At 39.8% G+C, this 15,990-nt stretch overlaps 1 protein-coding gene across 9 annotated transcripts in view; it reads left to right on the top strand.

The window, feature by feature from the left end:
- The first annotated feature begins 429 nt into the window (after positions 1-429).
- Positions 430-15,990, top strand: part of DOCK7 (dedicator of cytokinesis 7) — a 211,715-nt gene continuing 196,154 nt past the window's right edge. For 3 of the 9 annotated variants that reach the window (XM_034653595.1, XM_034653593.1, XM_034653592.1), the window contains exon 1: positions 456-1,010. In XM_034653595.1, the coding sequence (XP_034509486.1) occupies positions 973-1,010 (38 nt within the window). In that variant the 5' untranslated portion in view covers positions 456-972. Of the gene's footprint in view, positions 1,011-15,990 lie in introns of all 9 variants that reach the window. The other 6 variants (XM_034653598.1, XM_034653594.1, XM_034653600.1 and 3 more) reach the window with 5 other exon arrangements.

Genomic DNA, 15,990 nt, shown 5'->3' with positions numbered 1-15,990 from the left:
ATTTAAAAGAACGTCAACATGGTAAAGTACATCAGAGCTCATCTGGTCCAACATTTATAACCAGAGGGGGAAGTAATAGTCTCAGGAAGAGTATTGTTAATGGAGAAACACTTATCTTCAAAGAAAAGAACTGGACTCTGGGTTTGAACCTCAGTTGAAGAGATTACCATATGTGTGACCTGGGGCCAGGCGCTTAGCTTCTCTGAACAAATTTCCTTGTCTCTAAAATGGGCATAATAACTTACTTCAAAGAGCTGTCTTGGCGATTAAGATCATGCACGTGAAACTTTCATCTGTGCCTGGCTAAGCACCACAGTCAACTATTATTATTGTTACCTCTGTAGGACAAAGGTCTTTTTTAGCTCTTCTTCTACAAGAAAAACATTCTTTCTCTGGTTAGACCCCATTGACAAGGTCGGAGCAGAACAGAAAGTGCTTTCAACTGCTCAGAGATGGGCGCTGCAGGAACAAGAACCCAGCCGTCCTGGGCGGCAGAGCACAGCCCCCCTCGCCAAAACCCATCTTCCATTTCCTCCCCTTCCTTTTCGGGAAAGCCAAGCTCCCCCTCCGCTCCCCACGCGTTCTGTAATTTTATTTTCCTGCCTCGCCAAGTCGCTGGCCCCTCTCCGGCTGCTTTCTGCGTCCTTTCGGTCGTGCGGACCCGCGGCAGCTAGACGGCCAGGACTGTCTCGCTCCCTCCACGCCCCATTCTTCCCCTTGGCTCCAAACGGCCGCAGCTGCGTTCAGAAGCCTGGGCTCCCGCGGGGATTGACGCGCTGGGGGAGGAGCGGTTTCTTGCTGCGCGCCTCTCAGGAGCATTACGGCAGGGCTCGTTCCTGGCTCCGGCCGCCAGCCCCAGCCTCCCTGGTCCGGAGCTGGGACTGGCGGAGGCCGCGAGGGAGGGAGCGCAAGCGAGGAGGCACGCGCCCGCCCGTCCGCGCCCAGACCGCCGCCGCCGCCGCCTTAGCAGCCATGGCCGAGCGCCGCGCCTTTGCCCAGAAGATCAGCAGGTAAACCTCGGGCGCGGGGCGCGCCGCCGCAGCGGGAGGAAGAGCCGGGAGTCCTCCCGAGCCCGGCCTAGGAGGCGGGTGGGTGTGGCGACGCGGGCGCGGGGATCTGGCGGCCTGGTCCGCGGCTGGGCGGAGGGGGCTCGAGGCTGTCGCGGGTGCCTCCGAGGCCTCGCGCCGCCCTCCAACCCCGGTCCTCAGCCCGCGCCGGCGGCCGATCCTTGCCCGGGGGGCGCAGGGAGCCCCGCACGCCAGCGCGCCCGCCTCCGCCGTCTTCTCGGCGGCCCGGGCCTGGAGTTTCGCGGCGGCTTATTGCAGGGCGGTGGGGGAGCTCGTCGGCCCGCCGATCGGCGCTCCCCAAATTCTTTGTGTCCCCACCCCCGGGCAGGCCGGGGGCCGCCGCGGCGTCTAGCTCCCTCGCTCTCCCCGCCCACCCCCGTTTGCCCCCAGGAGGGTGCGGGGGTCCACCCTCTTCTCCTCCCCAACAAAAGGTTCGGCGCGCGGCGGGCTCCTGGCCGGTGGGAGGCCGCCCCTTCTTCACGCCTCCCACCCTTCCCGAGAAATCTGACAGGAATCCTCTTTGCAACCAGGGGCCAATTCAAAGTGGGCTCTCGCACCCAGAATCTAAATCGTATAGCCAAAATGAAAAGTTGAGAGCTTGTGGTCTGCACCTTGGGTGTGCAGCTGCCGAATCTTGGACGAATTGTAGGCTGAAGCTTGATTTTAGTAGCATGTGAATTTAAATGTGCGCCTCTGTTTCTAATGGCACCAGACGAAGATGGATGATAGCCAGTGTTCTTTTTACACTGCCCCTTTTACTCATATTTTAGGAGTCTGGAAGTAAGCAAGCGATCACGGTTGAGATTTCCGAATCTTTTACCTGCCTGTGGGGGGAAGGTTGCCATAACCAAACATTGAATTAAGGCAGGGGATTCTAACATTTGGAGAATTTCATTGTGAACTGTACTAATGTGTAAGACAGACTGTTGGCTTTATTATGAAGTCCCAAGAAAAGAAACATTCGATTGCGTTACTTTTTTGACAATTTTATTTTTGTGGTTCTGGATCTTTTTCGTTTGCTGATCTTTCTTAACGATTTTTTGGACCGACCAAACAGGTTCTTTCTTAACTGCCTGAACTTCCATAGCGTTACTCTGTTTTGGCACGTTTTTCATTTAAAACCAGCATCTTTTTTTTATTTAAGCTTTCTGCTTACTCTTTTCTTTTGAGCTTTAAAACATTTAATTTTATTCTTAAGAGGCAAAATAGCAAGGGGTGCCTGGCTGGCATGGTCGATGGAGCATTTGATTTCGGGGTTGTGTGTTCGCCCGGTGTTGCGTGTAGAGATTATTAAAAAATAAAATCTTAAAAAAAAAAAAGGGGGGCAAAGAGCAAGTGCTTTAAGAACATTTGCTCTGGTGTCAGACTGTGCTTTGGGTTCAAATCCAGACTGTTCTTTTTCTTTTTCTTTTTTATTATTTATTTGAGAGAGAGCATAAGACGGGGAGGGTCAGAGGGAAAAGCAGAGTCGCCTCTGTGCAGGGAGCCGGATCCCGGAACTCCAGGATCATGACCTGAACCGAAGGAGGTAGCTTAACCAACTGAGCCACCCAGGGGCCCTGACTGTTACTTTTCTAACTTGGCACGTTGATCAAATTGTGTAAGCTCTCTTAAGTTCCAGTTTTGGTATCTGGAAAATGGGTATTGTACCAGTAGCCTGTTTATAACATTGTGAACATTAAGTGGCATAGTTTGTGTGAAGTGTTTAGCATAGTGCATGGCCTTTAGTAGCTATCACTGAACAATTAACAATAATCGGTATATCCTAGGGAGTTGTGATAGAGTTAATAGGAAATTATTACTTTTTTCTTTTTTCAAAATAACTTGGTCTTGTTTCTGAAGGCAGTGCCATTGAAAAAAATGCATTACTTGACATACATGCTTAGTATTAATTTTTCTTTAATAGAACCAAGTTTTGCTGAGAATATGTGTTGATCAGGAAATTGCACATTAGGGAGTTAGATATGAAATATATATAATACCTGTTCTTCATTCATGGAGTTTGTGCTAGGATTAGACAGAACAAAATACAAGAAGAAAAGAAAGTTTCACAAAATAAACACAAAATCCAAAGTAATAAGCCTTGTAAAGTTGTCAGATTAAGTAAAGCAATGGAAATGAGACATGCACTGATTGGAGAAAAACTTAGAGGAGGTGATTGGTGATTGATTGGGTATGGAAGGTGAGGAAGACTGAGGAGTCTGGGATGACATCCAAGTTTCTGAATTGGGCAACCAGGTGGATGATGGAGGCAGTGTTTGAGGTAAGAGCGTACAGGAGGAAGAAGGGATTTGAGAGTGGGAAATGTTGTGGGAGGGAGATGATGATTCAGTATTGGACATGTTGATTTTGAGGTGCTCATTGAGCATTGAAAGAAATATTTATTAGGTTGTTGGTGAGATTTAAGATGCAGAAGAGAGACTGGGCTGGAAGTCAATAGATTTGGGAATCTCCAGCAAGGAGATTGTAATTGAAACCAGAGGAGTAGATGAGATAGTAGGGGAGGAATGTGCAGATTAATTTGGAGGGAAGACCAAGGACAGAACTGTTATAGATGATGAATTATTGTGATTGAAAGGTACTTTCATTCTTGTTACCAAATATGGCCAAAGATACTTCTTTTTAAAAAAGATTTTATTTATTTGAGAGAGAGAGAGAACATGAGCAGGGGAAGGGGGTGGGGGTGGAAGGATGGGGGGAAGTCCAGAGGGAGAGGGAGAGGGAGAAGTAGACTCCCCACTGGGCAGGGAGTCCAACGTGGTGCTTGATCCCAGGACCCTGGGATCATGACCTGAGCCGAAGGCAGATGCTCAACCAACTGAACCACCCAGGTGCCCTGGCCGAATAATAGTTCTGAATAAATTCTTGTTCTGCTTCTTAGTTTCCTATTAGAGGAAGTATAGCACATACTCTGGAGATAAACTGCTTGGGGTTGACATCCTAGCACTGGCCCTTATTGGATAAACTTGATCAAGTTACTTCATCTCACTTCTGCCTTATTTTCCTTACCTATAAACTGGGGATAATAGCAGGAACTACCTTATAGGGTTGTTATAAGAATTAAAAAATTTGTACCAGTAAAGCGCTTAGAATAGTGCTTTCTACATAAGTGTCCAGCATCAGTTATTTTTTATTATTACAATATTTATAATGTGGTGTAGGACCTTTTCTTGGAAGTGATAAAGTCTTTTTATGATGTGCATATATGAAATTTGTTGCTCTGTGAATAGCCTGTTGCCATTTGAAACCTTATTTTTCTTTTAAAGTTTTACGATATGAAACCTTTACTTTAAAAAGAATTATACTGATTTCTTTTCTGGCTCAGTCATTTCCTAACCCTTTGCATTTAGTGCTCTTATTTTTTGAGGCCATGATTTTGTGATTTCTCAAACTCTTTATTTTTAAAATTTTAAAAAAGTTTATTTATTTTTGGGGGGAGGGGTTGGGGGAGAGGGAATTTTAAGCAGATGCTGCGCTGAGCTGGAGACCTGTGCTGGGTTCCATCTCACGATCCTGAGATCAGGGACCTGAACCGAAACCAAGAGTCTGAAGCTTAACCCACTGTGTCACCCAGGTGCCCCAAAGCTCTTTATTTTTTATCACTGATTGTACTACTTACCTCAGCTCATCATGGAAAAGCAGCATATATATTTTGTTCATATCAGTTATTGCCTCTTGTTTGTTCCTCCTACTTTCAAAGGGCAAGGCATATACATTGTTAATTACCCCCTTTTTAATCACACCCTAGCATATAGTAGGTACAATTTGTGGAGTGTTGATTGTAGATTAATGATTTTGTTTGGATTATTTTATCCTGTTACTTGATATTCAGCAGTAATGATGAATGTTTGGATACACTTAAAGCACTTTTTACTACATTCTCATCTTTATTACCCAGAAAGGTGAAAGAACGTAGTAAAGGATATAGATACCAGGTCACATTGCACTCGTTGAAATTCTGCCTATACCACATAATAGCTATATAATTCTGGGCAGTTGATCTAATCTCCCTGTTTTGGTTTTCTCTTCAGTAAAATGGGGATAAATGTGTCTGTGGGTCATCCTAAAGATTACATAAATTAATACATGTAAAATACTTAGAACTGTGCCTGAAACATAATAAGCATTCAACAAATGTTAGTTGCTGGTATTATTATTCCTGTATTATTTACAATGATTATTATTCCCATAATCCAGATGAGGATTTGAGGCCTACATAGCATGAAATTATTTGCCTAAATTGGGACTCAAATCTAGTCCTCTGATTTGAGGTCTTACACTTCTTTTATTTGACTGTATCTTCTTCCTGCAAAATATTTTCTGGGTAGTTCCAGATTTTCTAACAGTGCTACCATTAGCATCCCCAAAGTTATCCTTACCTACTTAATCTTTCCTTTGTTAATTTGGTATCATTTTGTTGCCTAAGAAGCATTTAATGAAAGGCTTTCATCAGATTTTTATTTTTGAGGAATATCTTAGCATGAGTAGGATTTCCTGGATAGGCTTATTTATAAACTTTTTTTTTGGTTTTGAATTTATTCGTAACGCTGGCTGTGTAGGCCCACCTTTCAGTCTACTTTCTTCAATTCATTATCAAATAAATTCTTTCCACATAATATCAACTACTTCAATGCTGCCTTTTTCATCACTTTGGACACATGTACCTCCCTAGCCTTTTGTTGTACTCATCTCACTACCTTAATGCTGAATGTCTAACCTGTTTTCTTGCCCCTTAGAGGAAGAGCAGAACAGTGCAGACTCGATCTTTTATTAATGAATGTCTTCTCATTTTAACTGAGGTTTACTCTAAATCATTTCTCTTATTAATATCTTTGTTTCCCTATCCCATCTTTTACTAAGAAGTTCTGGATCACCTAACATGAGTCCATTATAACCTCAGCATACTACTATTCCTGTCTGTCATTTAACCACCTTTCTCCTGAGCCTGTAAGGTATCCCTTCCCTGAGGTTTACCTGTTTTTTTTTTTTCATCCTTTGAACCCCATTACCTTGCCACCTCCCTCAGAACCTTGATCTCATAATTTTTCCTTTCCTGTCTAGCATCTTCAATCTGTTTCTTTTTATGGATGTTTCCCTTAAACCGTAAGACTTACTGTGCCTTTCTCATCATAAAACAAAGAACCATTGAATCTTCTGGCATATCTAGCTGCCAACCAGTCATTCCTTTTTTCTAGTCACATTTCTCACATGTATGTGGTGCAGTCCCAACCACTTTCTGGCTTGTTCTCATCAGCCCTTGGACCATATGGCTCTGCTTCCCGTGGGACTTTATGTGTACTTGAATTATGGAACGCCTGAGTGTTAGGAGCCTTTGACTTTTTTCTTCATCACTGATTTCATGAGCTACTGTTTTTTGGGCTTTGTCTTTTTAATTTTTCTTGTCCTCATCCCCCATACCCCCGTTTCCCCCCGACTTTATACTGCTTTTCAAAGCTCTTTGTCGACTGGTCTGTGTCTCTTTATTTCTAGTGTCAGGCACAGGAACTTGTGTAAACTGGACATGAAAGAATTGTTTGAATGAGTGCCACCCTGCCTTATTGGAGCATCTTTTTATCATCTCACTTCTAGATGACCTCAGCGGGAACAGAGCTGATCGAGTCTCTTACCTCCTGTAATTCAAAGGTGTTGCAAAAGAAGTCTCCCTAAAATATAGCTCTTATCATGGCATTCTTTTGTTCAAGAATATTATAGTAGCTTCCTACAGTGTTTAACCCAAACTCTTGCTTGCATTTTAAAGTCATCTGTAATCTGGTCCTTCTCTTGTTGATTTATTCTCTAGCTTACATTTTGGATCAATCAGTCTAACGGTTTCCTTGTACCGTCACAAATACTCTGCTCACTTCCAACTCTGTAACTGCTCTGTTGTTTTATCTTTTTGATATATCCTTTCTCTTCTGTTCTAAGTCTTACCCTTTTCTGTGGACCACTCCAATCCACTGTCCTTACTTTTGGGATAACCATTTCCTTGCTTTTCTTTTTTTGAAGATTTTATTATTTGAAAGAGAGACAGAGAGAGCATAAGCAGGGGAAGGAGCAGAGGCAGAGGGAGAGGAGAAGTAGACTCCCCGGACCCTGAGTTCAGATGCTTAATCGACTGAGCCACCCAGGCTCCCCATTTCCTTGCTTTTTCTTTATTCTTTCCACCTATGAGTGCATTTCCAAGCAATAGCATTATTTCTGTTTTTGAATTCATTTGAATAGAATCATATTGTATGTTGTATGTTTTTTTTGTAGTGCTTCCTTTGCTCAAAATTATATCTGTGAGATTCATAATGTTACACGTCGTTGGAGTTCATTCTTTTTTCTCTTTTTTTTTGCTTTATATTATTTCATTGTATAAATATACCATGATTTTCCATTCTGCAGTAGATGGGCATTTGGATTGTTTCCAGTTTTTGGCTATTAGAAACAATGTTATTATGAACATTTCTATACAGATATTCTGGTATGCATGTGCATGCATTTCTCTAGGGTATACTCAGGTATGGGATTGCTGGTCCTTAGGTATTTTTTATTGCTCCTCATAGCAGTTTTATTTATTGTGGAGTTTATTAGGTAATGCCAAACTGTTTTCTAAGATAGCTAAAGAAACATACATTCCCACGGTAGTGTTGCTGTACCTAGTTGTCATCACTTGGTATTGCCAACTTTTTCATTTTTGCCAATCTGATGGATGCATGCATGATACTATCTTATTGTAGAAGTTTTGATTTGTATTTATTTGATTACTATTGAGACTGAGCTCTGTTTTGTATGTGTGTTGACTATTTGAATATACTCTTTTGTAAATTGCTCATTTAAATCTTTTGCATTCTCACCCTTTTTTTCCTTTGTGTTATTCTTTTATTGATTTGTGTGAGTACTTTATGTATATTCAGTGTATTAATCCATTGAATGATTATGTGTTGTAAATATCTTTTCCCACCCTCTGGTTTTTTAAAAATCCTTTTTATGGAGTCTTTTGAAAACTTAAGTTCTCGGTTTTGTTTTGTTTTGTTTTTAAGATTTATTTATTGTAGAGAGAGTGAGAGAGCATAGGGAGGGGCAGAGGGAGATTGAGAAAGAGAGAATCTCAAGCAGGCTCTGTGCTGAGCACGGAGCCTGACACGGGGCTCCATCTCACAACCCTGTGATCATGATCTGAGCCGAAATCAAGAATTGAACGCCACCCAGGCACTGTAACTAAGTTCTGAGTTTTTTTGTTTTTGTTTTTTTCCTAAGATTTTATTTATTTATTTGACAGAGAGACAGAGCCAGAGAGCACCAGCCGGGGGAATGGCAGAGAGAAAAGTAGAAGCAGGCTCTTCCCTGCAGGGGTGGGGTGGAGTGGGGGGCTTGATAACAGGAATCTGGGATCATGACCTGAGCTGAAGGCAGACGCTAAACCAACTGAACCACTCAGGCGCCCCTAAGTTCTCAGTTTTAATACACTTATAACAGTTTTTCTCTCTCTCTCTCTGTCTTTTCTAATGGTTAGTACTTTTGAGATCTTGTTTAAGAAATATTTTCTTACCCTGTGGTCATTAAGATATTCATCTGTATTATCATAAACATTCTAGTTGCCTCCGTTATATTTAGGTTTATGTTCCACCTGGACTTGATGTATGTATGGTGTGAAATTTTAATTTTTTTCCAAATAGACTATCCTTTCTCAATTTATCTGCCCTGCTACCTCTATAATAGATTGTGTGTCATTATTTGTGGGTCGTTGTTTGGGTTCTCTCTTTTGTTCCATGGTCTGGTTATACATATTTTCACCAATTATAAACACTTTTAGTAAGTCTTGAAATTTGGTAGAATAACTCTACCCACCATTTAAAAAAGTGTCTTGACTTCTCTTAGCCCTTTGAAATTCCTTGTATATTTTAGAAACTACCAAAAAACAAACATCCCCAAGTCCTATTAGAATTTGGTTGGGATTACATTGAATCTGTACATCAATTTTGCAGAGAAATGATGTCCTTACAATACTAAGTTTTCAAGCCTTGGTCATGGTGTATCTCTTCATTTACTTAGGTCTTCTTTATATCATACAACAAAATTTTATAATTTTCTCTGTAAGGTTCATGCATATCTTTTGTTAGATTTATTTCTAGGTATATAACCATTTTGTATCTACCTATATACCTTGCTAAACTCATGTCAATTCTAAAAACGTATCTATGAGGAACACCTAGGTGGCTCAGTTTCTTAAGCATCTGCCTTCGGCTCAGGTCATGATCCTAGAGTCCTGGGATTGAGTCCCGCATGGGGCTCCTTGCTCATCGGGGAGCCTTCTCCCCCTGCCTGCTGCTCCCCTGCTTGTGCTCTCTCTCTGACAGATACATAAATAAAATCTTTAAAAAAGTAAACAAAAATAAAGTGAAAAGTGTATCTGTGAATTTTGTGTTTTCTATGTAGACAGCCGTATCATCTGGAAATTATGAATTTTTGTTTCTTCCTTTCCAGACCTTATAGCTGATTTATATTTTTGTCTTGCTCTGTGGACAGTTATTTTGTATTACGATGTAGATGATTACCATTTCTATTTAACATTGTACTAATACTGAGCATCTCATTTTGCTTATGACCTCAGAGGGTAAGCTTTCTATGTTTCACTTCATAGTAAGCCTAATGGTTGCTGTAGGTTTTTTTGTAGATACCCTTTTAATCTGAGTTCCCTAGAAAACAGAGACTGAGACAAGGATTAAGAGTTGAGGGTTTATCTGGGAGGCATAGTCCCGGGGCATCAAGATAAAAGGGAAGTGAGGCAGAGATGGGAAACAAGGTAAGGTGATACCTTGTCTTGTTGGTCACTGCTTCACGGAGAGCTAGAGAGAGACTGTTTGGGAGGTGTGCTGGCTTGGTCACACAGGGTATCTTTGAACAGAGGAACAGTTTCTCATATCAGTAGATAGGAGTCTGGAAGAAGAAGAAATTTATCTACCTGCTTTTCTCTCACATCCTGTTTTCCATTAGTCAACTCCATCTCCTCAGAGAGTGACCTTCCCTTCACTTCTGGGTTGCATCATATAGAGAGCCCTTTGGCAAGCAGTCTAGATGTGTCACTACTTTTTCAGGGGCATTTTACAGAGGAGACTTTTTGGTTGCATTTGACAGAAATACCAGTCAGATTAATTTGCTTGTAATTGAGTACATTAGGTCCCAGGAAACAGAGGATATCAGCAGGCTCTTATCTTCATGTCTTTGATAGATTTTCCACTAACTGGTTGCAATGAGAGTTGACAGCCCCAGGCTCAAATCCTGCCATTTAGTTCTGGCAGAAAAGATTCAGGAACTCCATTATTGGTTTGGCTTGTGTCACATGTTCTGCTTGAACCAGTTACTATGTTTCGGGGTACAGGGGATACTGGCCATTACTGGGTCACATGTCATCCTCCTTGGATTGAGCGGAGATGTGATGGTGTCAGCCCTACCCAGTCTCGAGTAATGAGTTCCTTACTAAAAGGAAGGGGTTTCTAACCAAAAGGAGGGGGAGAGTAAATGCTGGACACACCAAAACAACTGGTATTCTTTAAGATTGGTCATTGTAACGTTCTTTAAAATTGTTCAGCCTCACTGTAATTATTTAAATATATAGCAGTAGAGTCAGTTGGTTTCTGCATAGTTCTGCGGCATCGTGAGGTGTTTCTCATTTGTCCTCTGAGACGGGAAAACTGCACTCATAACAGCCATTTAATGATTTTAATAAACTTTGCTGAGGATAAGGGATTGTGATAAGGAGCCTAAGGGTGCAAGAGTTTTTGAGACTCCACTTCAGCTCTCCTCTTTTCCTGTCTTACAGTCTTTCTCTAACTGGAAAGCAGTTTCTTCCTCTCATCTTCATAGAGCAATTACAGCCATACCCAGGCTCCTTTTTTTTTTTAAGACAACATTATTGAGGTATACTTTACATACCATAAACTAATTCATTTAAGTGTACTATTCAGTGATTTTTAGTAAATTTATAGAGTTGTGAAATCATCACCCATAATCCAGTTTTAGAGCATTTCCATCACCTCCCCGCATCTCTTGTGCCCATTTACTCTCTATTCCCAACCCAAGTCCCAGGCAACCACTACTATACTTTCTATTTCTCTCTCTCTGAATTTGCCTTTTCTGGACATATGTAGCCCTTTGTGCCTGGCTTCCTTCACTTAGCATGACGTTTCCGTGATTCATCCATGTTGTGGCATTTATCAAGCACTTCACTCCTTTTTATGGCTGAATAATATTCCATTGCAAATCTATAGTACATTTTGTTTATTTGTTCATCAGTTGATGGAAATTTAGATTGTTCTACCTTTTGGCCATTGTGAATAGTGCTTCTATGAACATTCATGTACAAACTTTTTTTTTTTAACACCTGTTTTCGTTTCTTCTGAATATGTTCCTAGGAATGGAATTGCTGGGTCATTTGGTATTTTACATTGAATTTTTATTTTCAAAGATTTTATTTATTTATTTGAGGGAGAGAGAGAACATGAGCAGGGGGGAGAGGGACAGGGAGAAGCAGGCTCCTTGCTGAGCAAGGAGCCTGATACGGGACTCAGTCCCAGGACTCTGAGATCATGACCTGAGCTGAAGGCAGACGCTTTAACCGGCTGAGCCACCCAGGCGCCCCTGTGTTGAATTTTTTTAAGAAATTGGCAAACTTCCACAGCAACTACACCATTTTACGTTTTCATCAGCAATGTATGGGAGTTCAGATTTTTCCACATCCTGCTAACACTTGTTAATTGTTTTCTTTTTGACTGTAGACATTCTAATGAGTGTGAAGTGGCATTTTCATTGTGGTTTTGATTTGCATTTCCCTAATGATTTGTGATGTTTTTCTTGTGCTTGTTCGCCATTCACATATCTTCTTTGATGAAATATCTATTCTTATCTTTTGCTCATTTTTAAATTGGGTTATTTATCTTGTTTTTGAATTGTAGGAGTTTTTTATATGTTCAGAACACAAGTCTTTTATTAGATATATGAATTACAAATATTTTCTCCCTGTCTGCTTTGTTTCTTCATTTTCTTAATGGTGAAGTTTGAAGCATAGAGATTTTAAATTTTGATGAAGTCCAATATATCAGGTTTTTTTCTTATATGGATCATGATTATGGTGTTATTCTCTAAGCTTAATTCATGGTCAAGATTTCCTTCTCTATTTTCTTCAAGTTTTTATAGTTTAGCTCTTACTTTAGGTTTATGATCCATTTGCATTGATTTTTGTGCATTGTGTGAGATAAGGATCTAAATACATCTTTTGCAGGGCACCTGGTTGGCTCAGTCGGTGAAGCGTGCAACTCTTGACCTCGGGGTTGTGAGTTCAAGCCCCACACTGGGAAAAATAAAAGCAATCTTTAAATTCCTCTTTTGCATGTGAATGTTCTATTGCAACACTCTTTGTTGCAAAGACTATTCTTGTCTCATTGAATTGTCTTGGTACCTTAAAAAATCAGGTGACCATAAATACGTTTATTTATTGATACTTAGTTCTGTTTCACTGATCTTTATGTCTATTCTTTTTTTTTTTTTAAGATTTTATTTTATTTATTTGAGAGAGACAGAGATAGCAACAGAGATACTGAGAGAGAGCACGAGCAGGGAAGAGAGAGAGAAGCAGGCTCCCCGCTAAGCAGGGAGCCCGATGCAGGACTCTATCCTAGGACCCTGGGATCATGACCTGAGCCGAAGGCAGACGTTTAACTCACTGAGCGACCCAGGTGCCCCTGAATGTCTACTCTTAACACCAATACCATACTCTTCTGATTAGTTTTACTTTATAGTAAATTTTGAAATCCAGAAGTGTGAGTCCTCCAACTTTTTACTTTCTCAAAACTGTTTTGTTCATTCTGGAGTTTTTGCATTTCTATAAGCATTTTAGGATCAACAGCAATATAAAGTTTGCCAATTTCTGCAAATTTCCTCCTTTTGGGATTTTGATATGGATTACGTTGAATCTGTAGATTAGTTTTGGGGAGAATTGCCAGCTGAATCATGTTGAGTCTTCAAATCCACAAACACAGACTGTCTATTTATTTAGATGTTATTTAATTTCTCTCAGCAAAGTTTTGAAGTTTTCGAAATGTACTTCTTTTGTTAAATCCTGTACTTCTTTTGTTAAATCTGTTTCTAAGTATTGTTCCTGATGTTATCATGATGGAATTGAAAAATTATTTTTGTTTTTTTGTTGCTAGTATATAGAGATACGGTTGATTTTTGAACATTGAACTTATATCCTCTGCCTTTGCTGAACTTGTTTATTAGTTCTAGTAGTTTTTTTTTGTGGGTTCCTTAGGATTTTCTGCATACAGAATCATGTTGTCTGAGAATAAAGAGTTTTATTTCTTCCTTTTCAACCTGACCACCCTTAATATGTTTCCATTTCTTTCCTTCCTTCCTTCCCCTGCTGCACTGGCTAGAACCTCTAGGACAGTGTGGAATAGTGAGAGCAGACATCCTTGCTTTCTCCCCAGTCTAAGGAGAAAAGCATTCAGACTTTCACCATTAAGTATAATGCTATTTGTAGGCAGATGCTGTAGGAAAGGGAAAGAGAAGGCAAAGATTTGAGAAGTATTTAAGAGTTAGAATGAAGAGGACTTAGGAACTAATTGTATACAGGATATAATTTGTATGTTTGTGGGAGATTCTGGCTTTATTTTTATGAAGTAGGGTGGAATTGAAGATAAATTTATCTCCTTTTGGGAAGATTGACTTTTTACAGTAGAGGTTTTCTCCCTCTCTCAGTTTTCATTTTAGTTGCCAATTTCAGATCAGTGTTAATTTTTCCAAATGCTAAATTTTTAAATTCTTTTTTTCTGTAGTTATAAGCTAATATGTTCCATGAAGTCGGGAATAACGTTATCACCATGTTTTAGTTGAGGAAATTGAGATATGGTAGAATGCTGTCGATCAGAGTGATGGGGACAGCCACGTCTCTTTCATGCAGTGCTTTCTAAATCTTTGACTTAAATGTTATTCCAAAATTGTGTCAGATGGGATACATGAGTCATCAGCATCTTTTTTTCTTCATCCTCCCCAAAAAGGAATTATGTCTTAAATGTTAAGCGTATTATATACAAGGACTGTTTCTGTTCTTTGGTTTCACAAATCAACCTCTCTGTGTTTTTGTTTCTTAGGCCTTTAGTGGCTACTGGCCCACTGTGAACCTGAATTCTTAAAGAATTTAACACAGGCTGACTGACAAGTGACAGGGCCTCGGAAGGGAGTTTTATTTAGCAATTCCTGAAAGATAGGAAACACATCATAACAGTGGTGGTGGTTGTAATTACAGTGTTCCTATTAATATGTTAGCATATAGAGTAGACATTTTTTGGCTGACCTCATAGGCTAGGTTTTCAAGAATAGAGAACTCATTAATATGAACTGTAGCTAGAAATATTTACCTTTGGAAACTTGTTTCCAAGGAATGAGGCCTTAAGAGTTTTATGGATCTAAATTCAAACCCTGCTTCTCTACCTTTCATAAGCTTGGGAATGTTACTTTATTTTTGAAGTTTATCTAAAAATATCTGTTTTTGCTAATAATAACATAATATATGGTGCTGCAGAAAATTTGGAATACAAAAGGCCCAAAAGAAAAAATAAAGACTACTCATAATTCTAGATTTAGACAAAAATCTCTCATGGAGCTTGTGTTCCAGTGATAATCTTTACAAATCTAGAAATAGCTTAAATGTCTACCGATAGAAACTGCTGGTTAAATATGTTCTGGTTCACCCATCTCCCAAACTCTGTAGCAGATAGAAAGCCAGAGAGCAGTATTTAAGAGCGGGGTCTCTATGTTCAGATCTTGGTTATGTTCCTTATTAGTTATGTGACCTTAATCTCTTGATACTTAAATATCCTAATATAATGCCTACTTCACAGAGTTTTTCTGAGGATTAAATGGGGTATAACAAGTCTAACACATTTTACAGTATCTGGCATATAAGTTGTAAATGCTTGATAAATACTGTTAGAGCATTATTAATTTTATGTGCTGATATGGAATGATTCCCAGGATATATTAAGGTATAATACAAGGTACCAAGAAAAGTTTTTTCTATTGTATGATGTCATATGTGGACTTTAAAAAGTAGACACATCTTTTTCTTGAAGGATACCTGATAAAATATTAAGTGGTTACATTTGTGAAATGGATTGGGGATTGGAGATAGTAGAGAGACGTACCTTTTGTTTTTACCTCTTTGTGAGTTTTGAGTTTTTTAATGCCGCGTATATATTCCTTTTGCTTACTTTTTAAAAGATGTGTTCTTGGGGCGCCTGTCTGGCTCAGTCAGTAGAGCATGCAACTCTTGATCTCAGAGTTGTGAGTTCAAGCCCCACATTGAGTGTGGAGTCTACTTTTTTTAAAAAAAGAAAAAGATGTCTTCCTTTATAGAGTTATTTTCTTTGTCTTTTCTGTATGTTGGAAAATCTTATTTCCTCTGCTACTTGTAATAACTTTATTTACGTAATTGTAGAGTTTGAACATAGTTCTGGAATCAGCCCTTTGCAGACAGGTTAAAGTCATATTAGAGACTGCTTTGAGATAAGTAAACATATCATATATCTTGTTTAAAAGGAGTTTCGTGTGGAAGGAGAGCATTGTGTTTCCGTGTTTCACTTAATAAATGGGATATTGATGTCAGCAAGGCTGTTACAGAAAACGGTTATATATTTGGAATCCTTCTGTGGATTTTTTCCCCCTCAGCAAATATTTGACAATAATAGATAAAAAGGCATACTTCCTTGTCCTTTTCAGTCAATTAGAAACAACCATATTTACAAATTAGTTTACTCTTAAAGACATTTGGAAGATTCGTATACTGAGTAGTCTCTAAATTCATTCTTATGCCCTATCTCCTTTTCTCTCTCTGCACTCTTACACCTGTTTCTCCATTTCTTTCTTTCTCTCTCTCCATCGT

Source organism: Ailuropoda melanoleuca, chromosome 2 (genome assembly GCF_002007445.2).
Source record: "Ailuropoda melanoleuca isolate Jingjing chromosome 2, ASM200744v2, whole genome shotgun sequence".
In the NCBI taxonomy this organism is placed as follows: Eukaryota; Metazoa; Chordata; class Mammalia; order Carnivora; family Ursidae; genus Ailuropoda; species Ailuropoda melanoleuca.
Note: the sequence above shows the minus strand (reverse complement) of the source record. Positions and strands in the feature narration are given on the sequence as shown.